Here is a 19,973-nt window from a genome sequence, read left to right as displayed (position 1 = left end):
AAATCTACAAAAGTGATGACCATTTAGGCAAATGCATCAGTTTTATTCTTGGAAGAAAAAGAAACCTTGCTTAATGCTCAAAAAAAAAAAAAAGAGGAGTAGCTGTGTATCATTTTGTTCACATTTTTCACCTCAATAAAAATGCATCAGTTTTATTCTTGGAAGAAAAAGAAACCTTGCTTAATGCTCAAAAAAAAAAAAAAAGAGGAGTAGCTGTGTATCATTTTGTTCACATTTTTCACCTCAATAACAAGACAGATGTTTTTAACAGAGCTCTCCATGTTTTAGAGCATTGCAAAAGGTGATGACTATTCAAGGCTAAGGATATAAAGGTCCAGGAAAAAACATCAAAATTCTTTTCCCAATTATTTGTGTTTGAAATTTTTTGGAAAGTTGAACTTTCTTAAAGATGGTGAAAAAAATGTTTAAGTATAGGCATACATTGCTGTCTTTCTTCTTTCTCCAAAATGACTTAAGTATGAACTAAAATGATCTATAACATCCCATAGGGTGGCATTAATACAACTCTGATACAATGCTATATACAGCACGCAAGTAAAAGGTATTTCTTCTCTCCAGCAGCACTGCTGTTTTAATATTGTTTGCAATCCTCCGAATTTAAGAGGCAGAAATGCAAATTATGATAGGTTGAGCTACTGCATTCAACTGGGTTACAAAAAGAAGTTTAAAAAGGTTTTCAAATATTGAAGAAAGCAAAATATCTTCCGTAACTTGCTAGGAGATTCCATTTGGAATGTCATCTATATTTCTCCCATAATATGGCAGCCTGACCTCCTTTGCTTCTTTCTTATTAAAAATTCCTCCATCTTTTGTGGCACGTAAGAGAAACTAATAGATGTTTGGAATTGCACCAAACTAAGAACAAATAGAAGTATGACCTCATCTACACTGAAAAATTTCAGTTTCTGAAAGTCTTTGAAGATTTTTTTTTAAAGGGACTCCACTGAAAGATGTATCTCAGAAAATTCAGAAAGTTTGAAGTTTCACATAGTAAGAGAAATTTCAGTGAGATTTGCTGCATGTGCCTCTGTTTCCTAAAAGTGACCTAACTTCCTTTGTTTTACAATTATGCTGACTAGTTTCTTCTGCTGAAGTCTGATAATTTCTTTCAAAGTAGCTAAGCCAGAGAGATGCTGGTCCCTTAGGGCAGAGTACACAGCCTTAACTTCCAACTGTACAACACTAATTCGCCATCTCAGTTCTTCTGAAATCTAAACCCATATATTAAGCTGCTACAGACATCTCCACTGGGACACCAACCTTTCCAACCCAATATGATAAAAAGTGAACTCAGTATCTCCTACTTCCCCAATCCTGGTCTTACTTCTAAAAGCCCTACTCCAGAGTAAAAGTACCATCCCTCAGAACACTTGAGCATCATTCTAATTTCTTCCTCTCCTTAATCATATTTAGATAACAGTTATCAAGCACTTACTATGTATCAACTCGCTGTCCTGTGGGTTCCACATTCAACAATCCTGAGCAATCTAAATGCCGAGGGGAAACTGAGGTTCATGGAGGTGAAGTGACTTGACCAAGATCACACTTTCAGTGGGTTGGAGAGCTGGGATCAAACCCTGGTCATCTGATCTCAAAACCCTCAGTCTTCTGATTTAATTTAAAAATTAACATATACTGAAATTTATTTATTTTTTGTTGTATGGTCCTATTTAACACATGTATAGATTTGTGCAACCACCACTGCAACCAGAAAAAGAACAATTTCATCACATCCAGGAGCTCCCAATGCTGCCTTCGTTTAGTCAAGTCTTGCCCCCATCTCTAATCATGGCAATCACTGATCTGTTTTCCATCCATATAGTTTTCACTTTTCTTTTCTTTTTTTTTTTTTTTTTTTGGTTGGGGGACAAAGTTTCACTCTCGTTGCCCAGGCTGGAGTACAGTGGCGCAATCTCAGCTCACTGCAACCTCTGCCTCCCGGGTTCAAGTGATTCTCCTATCTCAACCTCCCGAGCAGCTGGGATTACAGGTGCCAGCCACTATGTCCAGCTAATTTTTGTATTTTTATTAGAGACAGCGTTTCACCATGTTGGTCAGACTGGTCTCCAACTCCTGACCTCAGGTGATCCACCCGCCTCAGCCTCCCAAAGTGCTGGGATTACAGGTGTGAGCCACGATGCCTGGTCCCAGTTTTCACTTTTCAAGAGTGTCATACCAATGAAGTCATAAAGAATGTAACCTTTTAAGACTGGCCTCTTTCACTCAGCACAATGACATTGATATTCATCAATGAACTGTTGCAAGCAGCAATATAGTTCGTTGCTTTTTACTGCTGAGGAGTATTCCAACTGTACGGATGTATTGCAGTTTATCTGCTCACCTGCTGAAGGACATTTAGGTTGTTTTCAGGTTTTGGCAACTGTGAATAAAGCTAAACATTTGTGTAGAGTTTTTTTTGTTGTTGTTTGTTTGGCTTTTTTTTTGGCGGGGGTGAGAAGTGTTTTTGTTTTTTGAGACGGAGTTCCGCTCTTGTTGCCCAGGCTGGAGTGCAATGGCGCGATCTCAGCTCACTGCAACCTCCACCTCCCAGGTTCAAGTGACTCTCCTGCCCTAGCCTTCCGGATAGATGGGATTACAGGTGTCTGCCACAATGCCCAGCTAATTTTTGTTATTTTTTAGTAGAGACGGGGTTTCACCATGTTAGCCAGGCTGGTCTTGAACTCCTGACCTCAGGTGATCCACCCACCTCGACCTCCCAAAGTGCTGGGATTACAGGCGTGAGCCACTGCGCCTGGCCAAGATGAATAAACTGTAATATAAAAATTTATAAAACAAGATATGGTAATTAAATTGGTACAGATAACAACCTTATGTTTTTAAACTAAGCAGCTTTATATATTTATATATACACATGTAAAGTTCTAAACTAAATTTAGAAATAATGTTTTGTTTTTTTTTTTGACACAGGGTCTCACAGGCCCTACCTCACCTTGGCTGGAGTGCAGTGGTGCAAATGGCTCACTGCTACCTCAACCTCCTGGACTCAAGTGATTCTTCCATCTCAGCCTCCTGTAGCTGGGTTCATAGGCATGTACCACCATGTCCAGCTAACTTTTTGATATTTTGAGCTAACTTTTTGATATTTTGTAGAGACAGAGTTTCACCACCTTGCCCAGGCTGGTCTCAAAATCCTTGATTCAGACAATTCTCCTACCTCAGCCTCTCAAAGTGCTGGGATTATAGGTGTGAGCCACCGCACCTGGCAGAAATTTTGTATTTCTAACTGACACTATCTCCTAGACAATGTCTTCATGAGGAGTTAGCTGGAGTATCACAGAAGTTAAAACTGCATGTTGGGAGGATGCTTTCAATTTTGCAATTAATTTAGTGGTAACTGAAGCTTGTTATCAGAAATTTCTAAATTTAGTTCATCCTCTGATTTTCAAGAGCAAGGAGCTACTATGTCACAACCCACCTAGCAAGAGAACCATGAAGAAAACATACGAGTTTCTTCATCTCAGACCTACTGGGTTCCATAAAACACTGTACTTACACTGCTATGGAGGGCTTTGAAAACAGTACAGTAGTGTTAAGAGTACATTGAGGCCAGGTGCGGTGACTCACACCCATAATCCTAGCACTCTGGGAGGCTGAGGTGCGCAGATCGCCTGAGCTCAGGAGTTCAAGACCAGCCTGGGCAACATGGTGAAACTCTGTCTCTACCAAAAATACAAAAAAATTAACCGGGTGTGGTGGCAGGTGCCTATAATCCCAGTTATTTGGGAGGCTGAGGAACAAGAATCATTTGAACCCCGTGAGATGGAGGCTGCACCCCGAGGCAGAAGAGATGGTGCCACTGAACTCCAGCCTGCACGACCGAGCAAGACTCTGCCTGCCAAGAAAACAACAAAAAAAGCACACATTGAAAAGCTCAATGACAGTAGCTGAATGGATTAGAAAATATTCTCTTCTTGAATTACTACTAAACACTCCTGGTTTTACCCTGTGGATTCAAATAACAGTTTATGTTATGGATTTATGGACTCCATGGCTATATTTATTTTCTTGTTCATCTAAAACCACAAAACCTAATTAATTTAGCAGAATCACAGTTGCCTAAAATGAGATGCACCAAATCAAGAATAATTAGGTTTTTTTCTGGGAACGGAACATGCCGTTAGATTTGTGACTGGATGCCGCCTGAGAGCTAACTCACATAAAAGGATGGAGAAATTAAAACACTTTAACACAGTTTCAGAACTGGCTTAACAAGAAAGGCATAAACCTAATGTCGAAATTCCTTACCCTTACGTGTTAAAACAATAGGTAGAGGGGAGGCCTGAAATTCAGCATTTCAATAAACTCCCAGATTATGCTGCTGGTCCTGGGACTGCACTTTGAGAAGCAAGAACTATACACAGTCTAAATCTAGAACTTCCAAATTCTAGTAATGTGGTCTGGTGCCCTTGATATACCGGTCAGCTAAAAAGGTTTTTTGTTTTTTTTTTTTAATTTTTCAGTGGTTAAAAAATTTTTTCTTTTTCTATTATTATTATTATTATTTGAGACAAAGTCTTGCTCTGTCACCCAGGCTGGAGTGCAGTGGCGGATTCTTGGTTCACTGCAACCTCTGGCTTCCAGGTTGAAGCGATTCTCCTGCTTCAGTCTCCTGAGTAGCTGGGATTATAGGCATGCACCACCACCCCCGGCTAATTTTTGTATTTTTAGTAGAGACAGGGTTATGCCATGTTAGCTAGGCTGGTCTTGAACTCCTGACTTCAAGTGATCCACCCACATCAGCCTCCCAGAGTGCTGGGATTATAAACATGAGATTGTATTTCACTGTACCCAGCCTGAACAAAATTTTTTAAAGAATACTATTTTGTGACAAGTCAAAATTATATGAAATTCATACTTCGGTGTCCACAAATGAAGTTTTATTGGAGCATAACCACACACATGCATTTATGTATTTTTCAAGGCTGCTTCTGTGCTGCAGCAGCAGAGTTGAATACTTGTGAAAGAGACTATATGGTCCACTGTATCCGTCTTGCTCAGGCTGTCATAATAAAATGCACAGACTGAGTGGTTTAAACAACTGAAATTTGTTTTCTCTCAGTTTTAGAGGCTGGGAAGTCCAAAATCACACTCTGGCAGGATTCAGTTTCTGGTGAGGGCTTTCTTCCTGGCTCGCAGGTGATTGGGCTTTTGATACATCCTCACATGGTAGAGAGCATGCTCTGGCATCTCTTCTTCTTTTTATAAGGGCATCAACCTTACTGGATTAGAACCTCACTCTTACGACCTCATTTAACCTTCATCATCTATCTTTTCACAGACTCTATATTCAACCAGAGTCACATTTAGGGTGAAGGCTTTAATATATACATTTTGGGAAGACATAAACATTGGGTCCATAACACCCATAAAGCCTAAAATATTTACAGTCTGTCCCATTACAGAAAAAGTTTGGTTACTCCTGGTCTAGATCTTTACTTCTCAAAGTGGGCAGAAATGCAAGAATTTCAGGCTGCACCCAAACCTACTGAATATTAGAATCTGTGTTTTAACAAGATCTGTGGGTAATCCATTTTAAAGCTCAAGATGCATTAGCTTTCAAATCTAGTGATCATGGTAAATTACTTCAAAAAATATTTTTAAAACATACAGACACAATTTTGAAAATACAGGCTCAATTTTTAAATACATTGCTCTCCTGGGAGGATAATAATTTTAACAACAAAAACAACTAACATGTGTTGAAAACTTATAATGCAATTTTCCCAGGCACTATGCTCACTTTTATATGCATTATTTCATTTAATCTCCCTAACATTCTAAAATCAATACCATTATCCCTACCTAAAAGATTAGGTGAACAGCTAGGATTTAATTTGTTAATAAGCTGTGGAATTTGAAGTCAAATCCAGGCAACAGACAAGGAACTTATTTGACTGATGTTTTTCTTTTACTGTCAGTGTCATGTGATTTCTATAATAGAACATTGTAAATGATGTACTATGGGAATGACTGACACCATTTAGAGTCACAAGAGGTTTCCCAGAAGATTTGAGACTTAAAATCTGGGCAATACTTTCCAAATGTAAGGAGGAGATATACCTCTAATTCATCCAGAGAACACCCAAAGTATTTTACAATGGCAGGTGACCTTTCATTTAAGACAAATAATTTAGGAACAAAAATAACCAGATAATGCACTGTAATTCTTATATAGCTCTTACAGTTTCATCAATCTGTAAACACTTTATTTTTAATTAGAGGTAGCTGCAAACTGGCAAATGAAAAATCTTTTCCTTTTTACTATCTTAGCATAGTATTTTTAGTAGGTTTTTTTAGAAGTATTTTTAGTAGGTTTTTTTTAGAAGCAAATACTTCATTTCTTTTGAAGTATTGGTTTCTAAATCTTTCAAATATTAAGTTCTAAAATTTGAGTTGAGTATCAATCATATTTGATACTTTAAGATATGCAGAGAATGAAATATTCAAAAATGTCTGCTCTATTGGCAAATTAAGAAAAAAGTCTATGTTGAAGTTTCAACATATTTTGGCATAATAATAAATACAACAAAAGAAAGAGTAACTTAAAAATATTTCATAGCGAAGAAAGGGAAATACAACAGTTTTTAAATGTTCTCTTTTGTTATAATTTGTACTCACACTTTTGTCAAGTTAGTTTTCTAGTCTACAAGGCAGGCAGTTTCCAAAAGTATTCCTTTAAAGAAGTTTACTGAGTTCAGTTAAATAAATTTATTTTGTGACTGTTTGACAGAATGAGTAAGGCTGGGCGTGGTAGCTCATGCCTACAATCCCAGCACTTTGGGAGGCTGAGGTAGGTGGATGGCATGAGCCCAGGAGTTCAAGACCAGCCTGGGCAACAGAATGAAACCCCGTCTCTACCAAAAATATGGCACCACTGCACTTCAGGCTGGCTGACAAGTGAGACTACATCTCAAATAAATAAATAAAATGCTGTAGTGTATAGTTTATTATTTTAATTATTCATTTATAATTGGTGTGAAATCTCATGCTCACACTAATCATGCTTACTGTAAAATTAAATAAAATAATGAACAAGCTCAAGTTATTTGGCAAAATAAAAGCTAAAGATGATCTAACATCAGTGTCCTAAATGTTAATCTAACAACAGTACTACCTAAAAATCTGCCCCCTTTCATTCTTTCATATAAAGACTTAATAATTCGGAACAGTTGACAGCTTGTGAAAACAGTTCCTTTGTAACTATAAGCTAACTTCAGAATTTAAAGCCAATTTCTGAAATAAACAGATGAAAAAAGAACAAATTATTTCAATCAATTAACAGGGAACACAAGTATGTTACTAATTTTGCTTCAGTTTATTGTGTGATGAATATAACAAGTATTTAAAAATCCTACTTACAAGGGGAGCTAAACATTGAAAGTGCCTAGGGGAAAAAAAATCTAAGTGAAATTAATCACCACAAAGATACAAAGTCTCAAACCACCACTTAGAACAAATCACACAAATGTATTAAATCACAAGTCTAATGCTTTTTTCCAATCCCACCCTAAAATAAACCAGTTCTAATCAAAATCAAACCACATTTTAAGTCATCAAAATCAAACAAGCTAACATCAAAATATTTCCATCACTCTGCCAATATTTATATTATACTATGAAAGACACAATAATCTTTTTAGCTACTTAAAAAAAACTCTACATTTAGGGAACTGAGCTTTGAGGTTTTAGAGTAAAAAGTTCTAAAATAACTTTCATTGCTAAGTATAATTAAATTTAGTTCACTAGAAATTTGTGCCGATACTGGAAAAATCAGTCAATTAAATGTCTTTTGTTTAATATTTCTTGTTTTAAGCAGAGATTACATCTGTTACACCTTTTTATGTAGTACTACAATGTCTCAGAAAAATATTTGAAAATGCTTGTTAAATGAATTGAAATATGTAAGTTCATTCATCTTTTTCTTTCTTCCAGAAACAAAGAACTGTGTGTATTACCAAGGAGAGTATGTCCCAATAATATACTTTTTAAATTGAAAACTTAATTATCACAAGTAAAAATAAAAAGATGTATATAAAGGCATGAGAAAGGGGATTAGTATGAAAATGAAATTTTGAGACACTAGTTTGTTACTCAAATTGACACTGAATCAGCAAAAAGAAGCATCTAGATTTCATTTCCAGGCCTACTTAGCAAATCTAGCTCCACTTAGAGTATCTTTAATGTGCAAAAGCTCAGTGAAAGCAAGTATTCACCATGCAAGACACAGATAGGATTCCCTTAACCTCATGCCCCCCAGACACATCACTCTCTGTTAAACAGGCAGCTACCGCCAGATGCTCTCACTAAAAATGGTCACAGATGGTCAGTTGTCCAGTTAACAGAACATACTCCCCTCCCAATATTCAAAAGTAAGAAGGAAAGGATAGCTGCCAACACTTGCCTGCTTAGTGAGTTGAACGTATTTGACTGCTCTAAGTTTGGAAAGGCCCCAACACTGACTTTCCAGGAAAGTAAGACTAGACCATAGGGGTCTCAAGATTAAAAGGCACCTTAAAGGTGATGCAGTCAACAGCTGCACAATGCTTGAATACACAACTGCATCTCCGCTAGTCAGCCATTCCAGCCTTGACTTGGTAGCTCAAGGGGTGCGGAACCTGCTGTCTAACAGGAAAGTCTCTACAGCTGCGAGAGGTCTCTGTTATCCTGAACTGCAAACAGTCCAACCACTCAATCTAATTCCACAGTCAGGAAACATGCAGCTATTTTAATAGACATAGTATACTGACAAAATAATTTCCTAGTTGATGCATTAGAAGTGATTTTAAATGGATTCACCTCAAATAGCATACACAGTGGATTTCACAACATAACAACAAGGGCAGTACTGTATGATTTAATTTTAAAACAGAGAAAATAAAAGTTTTGAAAGTTGACTCTAGTTCAGAGATGATTTAAAAAGTTTAACAAAGATCAGTGGGTCTTCCTCATTATAAATAAATAAATACACACATGCGTTGTATGTATGTATATATATATGTATGTATGTATCTGTAGAAAATTTTGAAGAATTAATGGCCAAAGTTTTAATAAAATGTCTCTCTAAACTTTTCACAACCTAATTTTTTTCTAATAAATTAGTCACCTATTGAGAATAAGCTCCCTGTGATGTATAAGAGCGTGCTAAGAATGTATTTTTTAACTTCTATATATTCATATTTTAACAGAAAATGAGAAGTAGTAAGCTTGATCTATGATTCTTCATCAACAATTGTCCCAAATCATGTTTCTTATATAATAACTAAGCAAAATTTTCTTGAATCAATAATATGCAGGGAAAGGGACAGAGAAGTCATAACTAGGAATAAATGTTGCTGGCTTCAGTGGCAGCAGGTTGGGCTAATGTCATCTCAGTATCAATGGCTTAAGGAAGGTGAAACATAAGTAATTTCTCCTCATCATTTATAAAACTGTGTGACAGGCTGGACATGGTGGCTCACGCCTGTAATCCCAACACTTTGGGAGGCTGAGGTGGGTGGATCACCTGAGGTTGGGAGTTCAAGACCAGCCTGACCAACATGGAGAAATCCCATCTCTACTAAAAATACAAAATTCGCTGGGTATGGTGCTACATGCCTGTGATCCCAGCTACTTGGGAGGCTGAGGCAGGAGAATCGCTTGAACCTGGAAGCAGAGGTTGCGGTGAGCTGATCTCGTGCCATTGCACTTCAGCCTGGGCAACAAGAGTGAAACTCCATCACACACACACACACACACACACACACACACACACACAAGAAAGAAAAAAAAGAAAAAACTGTGTGACAGAGATCAATAGTGAAACTTATTTAACCGAATGCAGATTAAATTAAAAACCAACATAATGAGATTATAAGCAAAACACCATCTGGAAAACTGCATAGAACCACAGGATGAAGTTCTCTGTCCCTGCATCTGAAAAGAGTCTCCCACCACTGCTTCTTACTGTGCAGAGACTCAAATCCAATGCTGCTTTCACAGCCTGTGCTACCGTGAGGCCAGGGAAGGACACGGAGAAGCCCACGGTTAGACTGCTGAGCCTACCTCCCCTCACCTTCACAGGGCAGTCTGTGAAAGGAAAAGCCAGAGTGCTTTGTAAAATCCTAGTATGTCCAGAAGGTGTAACAATTCAGTAGGTATTTAGCAGATTGGTCATCATAATTAAAGGGACTGCTTTGTACTTAAGGGTAAAAATCTACTTATGAGCAACAAATAGCTAAGTGTACACTTTATATCTTGATGAGTTTATATCAGTTTATATCTACGTTTTTTTGTTTTTTGTTTTTTTTTTTTGAGACAGCGTCTTGCACTGTCACCCAGGCTGGAGTGTAGTGGCGTGATCTTGGCTCATTTCAAGCTCTGCCCAGGTTCAAGCTATTCTGCCCCAGCCTCCCAAGTAGCTGGAATTACAGGCGCGTGCCACCATGCTCAGCTAATTCTTGTATTTCTTTAGTAGAGACGGGGTTTCACCATGTTGGCCAGGCTGGTCTTGAACTCCCGACCTCAAGAGATCCACCCGTACTGGCCTCCCAGAGTGCTGGGATTACAGGCATGAGCCACCATGCCCGGCCCACGTATTCATTTTAGGTACACATTACTTTCTACTAAACATGCTTACATCATGAAATTCCTTTCACTCTACAAAGATAGGAAGACTAGGGAATAAAACTGTGTCTTTCAGAACACTGATGAACTCAATCACAAAGTTAAGTGCTTTTTCCCAGTGTTCCTGGCTTACAGCTATATAAATATTCAGTTATTTTATACCTGATTCATAATTATATAGCAATTATACAGCACTCTCAGGCACATTTTAATCGAAACTTAACCACTGAATATTATTTGGTGATATCCCTGTTCTAATTCCTATTCTACATCCGCCATACACTCACAATAATTGATGAGGAACTCAAATCTACCAGAAGTGAACTCCACAAAGAAAAGCAGATTTGCAGAGCTGGACAAAGATAGAAAGAAACAATGGCTGCCTGATATTTTGCCACTGGACTCACAATGGTAAGTCAAAGACCAATCACTGGCTTCGGCAGTAGCATATACACACTGACACAGCAAAATCAATTCTTTTCTTTGTACCATTAAGTCAGTTCTCCTGCTTTCTATCCAATAATTTTTTTCCCAGTTGGTCAGAGAGGAAGGAAAAAGGGAAAAGCACAGTACAAACTCACTCACCTAAGCCACTGAGAGTATAGAGTAGGTCCTTGGTATCCAAGAAAATGGGCCCATTCTCCTGCTGCCCTTCTTCCTTGTAGTACAGCTTGTAGCCCTGAATAGCAGCCGTGTCCTCTACATCTTGCTGCCACCGCACAGAAATGGTGGTACAGTTCAGAGGCTCCAAATGCAACTCTGGAGACTTAGGGGCTAGTAAAATTCATCAGAAAATGTATGTATAAACAACCCAACATCCACATAAAGACACAGAATAGGGTAGTTCTCTCAGTTTTAAACAAACAATTACCAAAAGTTTCAATCCAATAATTATACCATAACCTAACTTTCCAAATTTCACAATAATTAATAAACTTTGAGATCAAAATTTAAAATATATAAAATACTATCTTAAAAAGACCAAGATATGTAAATAATAATCATATCTAGATATTTAATTTTTTTTTCAAAGGGGCAATAAATACTTTCTAATTTTGGCCATCCATTACTCCTCTGTGATATAGAGAACAGGCACTCTTGTCAGTCAATTAACAAGAAAACCAGTCATGTTACATTCCACATTAGTAAAACAGAAGAGTCTAGAATTTTGCAGTCCTACAGTCTTCCTACTGAACTAAGGATTTTAAAAATATATGGCAATAATATTAATTAGGCTTCTACGAATATCTTACTTTGGAAACTCAGTTTGATTTGTACTGATCTGTCCATGAGAGATTTGCTAAGCAAACTAACAGCGCAACCAAAAAGTTTACACACAAATAAACTCTATGCAAAAGCAACCACTTAATAAAAAGTTTAATTTTGTTCAATTAAGTCCATCACCTACGGAATATTTTTATTTATAAAACAAAATTTAAAAAATATAAACATAATTTTGAGAAGAAAAACTTGTTTCAAAAGTAAAAATACTGTATTATCTTTTCTCAACGGTCTTCAGAAATTCACCTTTCACGCTTGTAGCTTTGGGCGTCCTATGTGACGTCCATACTGATGACTCTCCCAGCCCCACTCTGGTGGCAGCAGTAATCCGAACCAGGTAGACACTGTCAGGTTTCAGGCCTTCCAAAAGGTACTCATGCGTGGTCCCCGGGAGCTCCAGAACTTGGATGGAATTCTCAGTACTTAGGCGGAAAGACAAGCGATACAGCACCACTTGGCCCCGCCGATATTTGGCAGGGATTGGCAGCCAGGAGATGAGAATATCAGTGGGACTTCGACTTGTCAAACTAATTTCAGGAGGTCTCAGGGGAACTAGTCATAGAAGAAAACAGGTTGTTTATGAATATTTAGAATTGAATTGCCACTTAGCACACCAGTAACTGCATTCTGCTAATTAGCGACATATAATAAAGAAGAGACACTTACGGCCCTAGCAGAGGTTTTCAGTGAAACAGAGAATAAACCAGAAAACAGAAGAAAAAATAACGAGGGAGGGTTAAGTGTGTGGAACAAAGAATATAAGATATTCTTCACTGTGGTTGTGACTGTTTTGTTGCTGTTTGGAATGAATATGAGAATGTTTGATATTCATACAAAATATGAGAATACTTCTCAAATAATTCTACCAAAGGGGCTTTGAAACAAGGGAGAGTGAATTATACAAGGGTGGGGAAGCCTAGGATTCTACAGTTATAACCGAGCAAATCATATTTTGAAGTGTAAGAGTTGCATCTTTTTTTTTTTTTTTTTTTGAGACGGAGTCTCGCTCTGTCGCCCAGGCTCAGCTCAGTGCCGGATCTCAGCTCACTGCAAGCTCCGCCTCCCAGGTTTACACCATTCTCCTGCCTCAGCCTCCAGAGTAGCTGGGACTACAGGCGCCCGCCACCTCGCCCGGCTAGTTTTTTTAGTATTTTTTAGTAGAGACGGGGTTTCACTGTGTTAGCCAGGATGGTCTCGATCTCCTGACCTCGTGATCCACCCGTCTCGGCCTCCCAAAGTGCTGGGATTACAGGCTTGAGCCACTGCGCCCAGCCGCAAGAATTGCATCTTAAAAATTAATGTGAATTTTATATTCCTAATTACAACATACGTTGTTTAATATAAAAACAGTTTTTCCTCCAAACATTTTAATAACACTGGCATTTCAGGAAAATGAGTCAAATACAGTGACAGGTGGTCTAATACTAAGAGTTCAGATGGGTTCTAGAGTTAGCTTCTCTGTGTCTGAATCCTTGTTCTACCATGTATGACTCTGTGATCTTGGTCAAATTAACTTCTCTGTATCCGGGTTTCTTCAGACACAAAAAGAAGAAAATAATAATAGCTCCTTTTACAGTGTTTCCCTGCTATACTAAGACTCACTTTCTTCAAGGATACAGAGGGAGAACAGACCTCACAAACCAAAAAAAAAAAAAAAAAAAGTCTATCTTTATTAGCCTGCTTTTCACCTTAGACATGCCTAACAGAGGTTAATAGTAACCAGGTAACTAGAGATGTCATATATACTGTAGCTCACTCTGAAGTGGAATAGGCTCTTAAATTAAAACTAAAATTTGGATTCAGTATCCACACAAGTGAACCTTTTTTCATTTAGTCTAAGTCTGATTTTATAAACACCCAAATAAGTGGCATTATAAAGATATAGTAAGAGATCTGGGACTAAATGAACAAAAAGGAGATTTGGGGATTATTTACACAAAAACATTTTAAAAACTAAGAGCAGATCATTACTTGAGGATAAAACATTTGCTAAGGGAGAACAGTATGATTAAGCATATATTAAATAATTCCCTTTCACATTGCAGGATACTAAAAAAGGTCTTCTAGAGACTCTGGAAAGACAGATCCCTCCTTTTACAATATGATATAAAGACTGAGAGGAGGAGAATCAGTTCTCTGGGGCTATCTTAATGGATGAAATTTCCCACCATTATAAGAATAATATGAAGGTCTGGTGTTCCGTAAAAGAACTACAACTCAATTTTCAACCCATGGTTAGGAAACAAGTTGAACAAGTAGCATTTTCCCCCTTAAGGAGTATAAGCATACTGTATTTAATCAACAGGTACTAAGTGCTAAGAATGTTTTGACAGGTGACAAGTTGTATAAAGTCCAAGTTTTAGAAGTCCAGTACCTTTGGCCCTCAGTCACTACACACACTCAATATGTAACAGTCATTACAGTTATTCATGCCTAGAAAAACTCACATTTTGTTCTATTCAGTACAAAAAAGTTTGCAACATATTTACAAGTTAAACTAGGAATCTTTGAAGAAATACAATGGGAATGTAAGAATTTTATTACTGAATTTTACATTCTGAAAGTGCTCTTTATCCTTACCATGCTATGAGTTTTGAATGGCAAATTTAACATACCTGGTTTTTAACCAAAAAGAATTTATTTTCTTTAAAACACATTTATTCACTGAAATTGACAAAAACATACGAACATTCATAACGAAATGATCTAGAATCATGTTTTCTTACCATCCTCTAGAGTATTCTGTGTTACATGGTCCGACATCTGGCTGGCTCCCATTGGCATATACGCTACAATGTAGAAAGTATAATTGCTGGCAGGCTCTAAGTCATCAATAATATAATGAGTTGTGTCATTTCCGATGACTACTTGATACTCTTCATTATTTAAACCTAAATTAAAGAATCCATGCTTTAAAATGACAGATACTCAAAATAAAATAAACAAGACCATTTTCCTGCACTGTGAAACACTGGTCCTTGGGTCTAATCTCAATCTCTTCCACGCCCCTTTACAAAATGTGAACAGGAAGGTCTTTATTTTCTAAAAGTAACCATATTTTGCTACAAATTTCTAGAGGACTTTTTTTCCTGAATAAATCAAACTGAAAAGAATTCATCTTCTCTAAACTTCATTTACCATCTAGTCAAAACCCATAGCAGAGACAATGTACAGTAGCAACATAACAGAGCTTAACACAACAGAATACTGTAATCCATAACAGTGTAAACTTGACTTGCTTCAACTCATGGTGTTTTTTTGTTGTTTTTTTTTTTTCCTTTTAAACATAAATGGAGAGACAGTAGGGAATGCAAGGGCTCCACTCTTTAGAAAAACAAACCAAACCAAAAGTTGTCCTGCAAAAGAGCTCATTTTGCCCCTCGAGATTCTATTACATTTGACTGATATGAGTTGTTCTTTTATTTATAACACTGAGGGCAAAAAAACTGGGAGTCACAGAATGTGCCTCAAAATGCTTTCTCCCACAGTGAGTTTTTTTTTTTTAAGAGAAAAAAAGTCTCAGCAACTCTTAATCAAATATGCATGGCAAGGTATAGAAGAGGATTTGTCTTTGTAGGATTTATTTCCTACAGAGCAAACCTGTAAAGTGGAACAAGAGCATTGGCAGCCACTGTGCTTTGCTAACAATTCACAGTAAACGCATGTCAACTTAATCAAATCTCTCTAAAGACGGAGTCCCTTCTCCCCACACTGGATTTACAAACAAAACAGAAGCCAAATTCCAGTATTAAGTTTTCCCACATTTCTGAATTAACTTGATAGCATTTTAATTAGACAAGATTACAGGCATTTCACAACAGACTGGCTAATGGCTTGTTAATTAGGAGCTGCATAGTACGATTTCTGACCTACCAAACAAGGTCCTTGAGTTCGAATTAAAAAGCCTTGTTCCGTTCCTGAATAGACCACTGAGCCGCATGTGGAGGCTCTAATGAAACAACCATAATAGGGAACAAGAGTGGTCCCCACCAAAACCAGCATTCCTTTTACCTTCATAAATCACTAAAAAGGGAATTAACATACTCCAGCATGCTCAGTTATCAGACTTTCATTCTTCTTGCTTCCATGACCTCTGATTTACATTCAAAATATTCCTTTTGAAAACCCTACTTCAAAGTACAAAAAACAAATAGCAGCAGCAACAACAAACCACCTGTTTCTATGGATAATTTTATTATATCCCCATCCTTAGGTGTTTGAATTTGTTTTTAACGTATATTCCATAAAAGCTAAGCTGTTTAAGCATAGAACTGAAATTTCTAAGCCTTTACCATGGTTTCCATGAAAACTCAATAGAGAAATTTCTAGGATTTATCAGTAGTTTCTCTTTTTCCTCTAAGATATTTGCTGAAAGTAAAATACAAGAAAAATTTTTAAATCTCCAAAATAGAACCAATAATTCTGAATAAAAATTTTAAGATACATTTGATTTCTACTTTTATATGATGAGATAGGAGTAAAGAATGTCCTGTTCAATTTTCAGAGGGTTCTATGTGATTTCAGAAAACATTAATAATATACAAAATATTTAAAATATACAAAATCAAAAATATGGGGAATTTGACAATGTTTACTTTCTCCCTTAAAAATAATAAAAAATATACATAGTTTATTATTTTACTCAAGTCACACCACTGTGACTAATGTAACTGCATACTTAAATTGGAATATTAAGTCTCAGTTAAGGAATTTATGCCTTGTCTGGAAAGAAATTCATAAGTATACCACTTTGTAACTTCTAAGCAGGCAGTGATGCTTTGTATTAGCTGGTAACTGTTTCTAAACAGAAAAATCTTCAACTATACTTACATATACAAAGTACACAACAACATGAAATTTAGAAAACAATAAATACAAAGATGATAGATTATTTTATTAAAGAAGATAAATGCCACAGAATTTCAAAAATATTTTGTGGATTATGTAAGGCATTATTCGTACTGAAAACAAATCCTTGATAGCAAGGAGTACTTAAAAATAAGCACTCCTAATATTACTTACCTTCTGCTTTCATGTAATGTACAGAATAGGCGATGACTTTGTCTGAATTATAAAGTGGCCTCTCCCAAGCTAAAAGAATGGCTGAGCTTGACATGGTTTCAGCATGTACATTATAGGGAGCACTGGGTCTGTCTTCTGACATCACTACAGTCAGTCTGGCTCTAGATAAAATAGATCCTTGGCTATTCTCAGCCATGCACTGATAAATAGCATCATCTTCAGGAATAATCTGGTTAATTACCAATTTACTGGGGAAAGAAAAAAAATTATTTCCATGAAAAATTCTAAGAATCAATTCAAACTAAAGTTTAGCTATTGCTAAATATACTCTCATTTTATTTTATTTTAAAATTCAAATTAAAATCAAGCATTTGTAGAACTCTGCAGTAACTATGTGGAATCCTGAAGACTTTTTGGTGTGTTTTTGTTTTTGTCATTTTCTTTTTTGTGGTTGTTGTTTTAAAGAGACAGGGTCTCACTCTGTAAACCAGGCTGAAGTGCAGTGTCACAGTCACAGCTCACTACAGCCCCAAATTCCTGGGCTCAAATAATCCTTTCACCTTCTTGACTCATCCTCCTGAGTAGCTGGGACTCCGGACATGTGTAATTTTTAAATTTTGTAATTTTTGTGTACAGAGAAGGTCTCACTATGTTGCCCAGGTTGGTCTTAAAACTCCTGGGCTCAAGTGATCTTCCCACCTTGGCCTCCCAAAGCACTGGGATTACTGGCAAAAGCCACCATGCCTGGCTTATATAGTCTCATTTCAGATGATAAAAGTTACTGACCTCCCAAAATAAACTATGTAATCTGTCCCAGTGAAAAATATTCTACATTAATTACTTCAAATTACTCATTTTTGAGTCTGCATTAGAATTTGTGATATTCAAATGCTCTTTGCTTTAGGTAACAACTTATTTTTTTAAATGTGGCTCTTATTAATAATTTATATTACTTGAATAGCATCTAATTTACAGAATATTTTAATGCACACATAAAATTCAGGTCAACAAAAATGTTTTAAGTTTAGTTCAACACAAATGAGAATGTTACAATAATTCGTATTTATGCTAATAAAAATGAATTCTTAAAATCATTAACTATGGAGAAATTATTAGAGAATTATTTCTTCTAATTTTCTCATTGTTTGGAAGAAGGAACTAAGACCCCAAAGAGCTAATATGCTTTCTTGCGGTAACTTAACTAGTGGCTTAACAGCACGAGAACCCTGGAGTTTGGCGAACTGTGTAACATTCATTTTATTATCACCTACCACTTTCATGATCCATGTATAAAATACCCATGAGTATTTAGTATAGCACATGTATGACATGCTAATGTTATAAATCTTAATTTCTTAGTTTAGTTTCATTTTGTTAATAACTATCAAGATAATTTAGGTATTTGATATAATTATAATCATTTCACATAAAAATTACGAAAGCCATTATATCATATATAAAATGGTAGCAAAGTGACACAGCCTACCTGTTGTACATTTTAATTCTACCATTTGAATGTATCTTCCTTCCATTTTTCAACCATGACATCTTGGGAGAGGGGATTCCTTCTGCCTGACACACAAATCGAGCAGTGCCAGCTCGAGGCCTTGTTAAACTTTCTGGCCATTCAACAAATGAAGGAGGAGCTATTTTTAAAGAAAAAAATGAAATATTTCTGTGATCCTAATAGGAACGATGTAAAAAGTCAAGGAAGAAAACAGTAAATGAAACAAGTCCCATTCCTGAAGATGGCTGACACGCTGAGCTCCTATCTACATCTTCATACATCACTCCAGGTGCCTTTTCTCGGCACTGCTTAGTGTTCACTTTTTCCACGATTTCCCTATTCAGAGCATCTATAAAGACACATTTAAAATATATGTACCTATCATCCTTCTTAACTAAGAACAACATATTGCCACTTGCAAATGCAGTGCAAGTGGCTATAATCAAGAGATTAAAATTTTAAATTGGCAAATAGGTACATGCATATGTGTGTAGGTGTGATGGAGATAGAAGGGAAGCTTAAAGAAGAAGAAACATAATGGTATGCACGTAAACAGAATGGTGACCTCAGAATGATTCTACAGTTCTATTTTAACATAAATATTTATTTTTTTTTCCTGAAATTCATCATTGGATTACAATACTTCGTATCAATGCTACAAAGCTCAAGAAAGACAGAAGTAAGCTATGAATGAGATAAAATGGCAAACGTTAAAATGTAAGATTCCCCTGATTGCAGAATGAAAGGAACATACCTAATACAGTTAAAGTTGCCATAGCAACTGTAAAGTTGCGTGTGCCAGGGGTAGTGGCCCGACAAACATATACTCCAGCATGTTGTAGCCTGACATCAGATATCATGAGATTACCATTTCCAAGTACCCGAGTATTAAAGACATCAATGGATTTGTGATCTATTTCAAGGAGAATACTTCAGTTAAAACAATGTAACAGATAATCTGAAATTATGTCAAAAGACCACCAAGCAATCATGGAAAGTATAAAATTAAGTATAAAATTCTCTATGTCAATACCTTTTCTCTATACACTGAAAAGGCAAAAAATTAAGACATTCAATAGCCAAACTTGTGTTTTGGTATATAAAATAAACATCTTACAAATTTCATTAGAATGAACAAAAGTTGAGGAAAAGACTTTTTGTTTTGTTTTTCCTGAGAAGTCTTACCAAGGCGGCTCCAAGAAATGATTGGTTTGGGATTTCCTGTGGCCATGCATTCCAAAACTACAGTCTGATGAAGAGACGCTGTTACGTTCTGAGGACCTGCTATAATTGTTGGTGTGTGGAAGGATTTAGACTCCTTAGCTTTGGGGAGGAAAAGACAGAATACAAAAATAAATTATAAATAAGATATAATAAGTGAAATTAGTAGGACATTTATCCTTATCACTCACTTTTTTTTTTTTTTTGAGGCGGAGTTTCACTCTTGTTGCCCAGGCTGGAGTGCAATGGCACGATCTCGGCTCACCGCAACCTCCGCCTCCCAGGTTCAAGCAATTCT

General features: G+C 36.6%; 1 protein-coding gene across 1 annotated transcript in view; it reads right to left on the bottom strand.

Annotated features, from left to right (window-relative positions):
• The window catches only part of PRTG (protogenin), a 138,067-nt gene that overhangs the window by 46,287 nt on the left and 71,807 nt on the right, over positions 1 to 19,973 (bottom strand). The window contains exons 5-11 of the mRNA XM_011940540.1: positions 19,640 to 19,777; positions 19,209 to 19,367; positions 18,434 to 18,593; positions 16,948 to 17,195; positions 14,652 to 14,816; positions 12,172 to 12,477; positions 11,230 to 11,418 (exon numbers count right to left, since the gene is read on the bottom strand). Of these exons, the coding sequence (XP_011795930.1) occupies positions 11,230 to 11,418; positions 12,172 to 12,477; positions 14,652 to 14,816; positions 16,948 to 17,195; positions 18,434 to 18,593; positions 19,209 to 19,367; positions 19,640 to 19,777 (1,365 nt within the window). The remainder of the gene's footprint in view (positions 1 to 11,229; positions 11,419 to 12,171; positions 12,478 to 14,651; positions 14,817 to 16,947; positions 17,196 to 18,433; positions 18,594 to 19,208; positions 19,368 to 19,639; positions 19,778 to 19,973) is intronic.

Source organism: Colobus angolensis, unplaced genomic scaffold (assembly GCF_000951035.1).
Source record: "Colobus angolensis palliatus isolate OR3802 unplaced genomic scaffold, Cang.pa_1.0 Scaffold19, whole genome shotgun sequence".
Taxonomy (NCBI): Eukaryota; Metazoa; Chordata; class Mammalia; order Primates; family Cercopithecidae; genus Colobus; species Colobus angolensis.
This window is presented reverse-complemented; position numbering and strand designations above follow the sequence as displayed.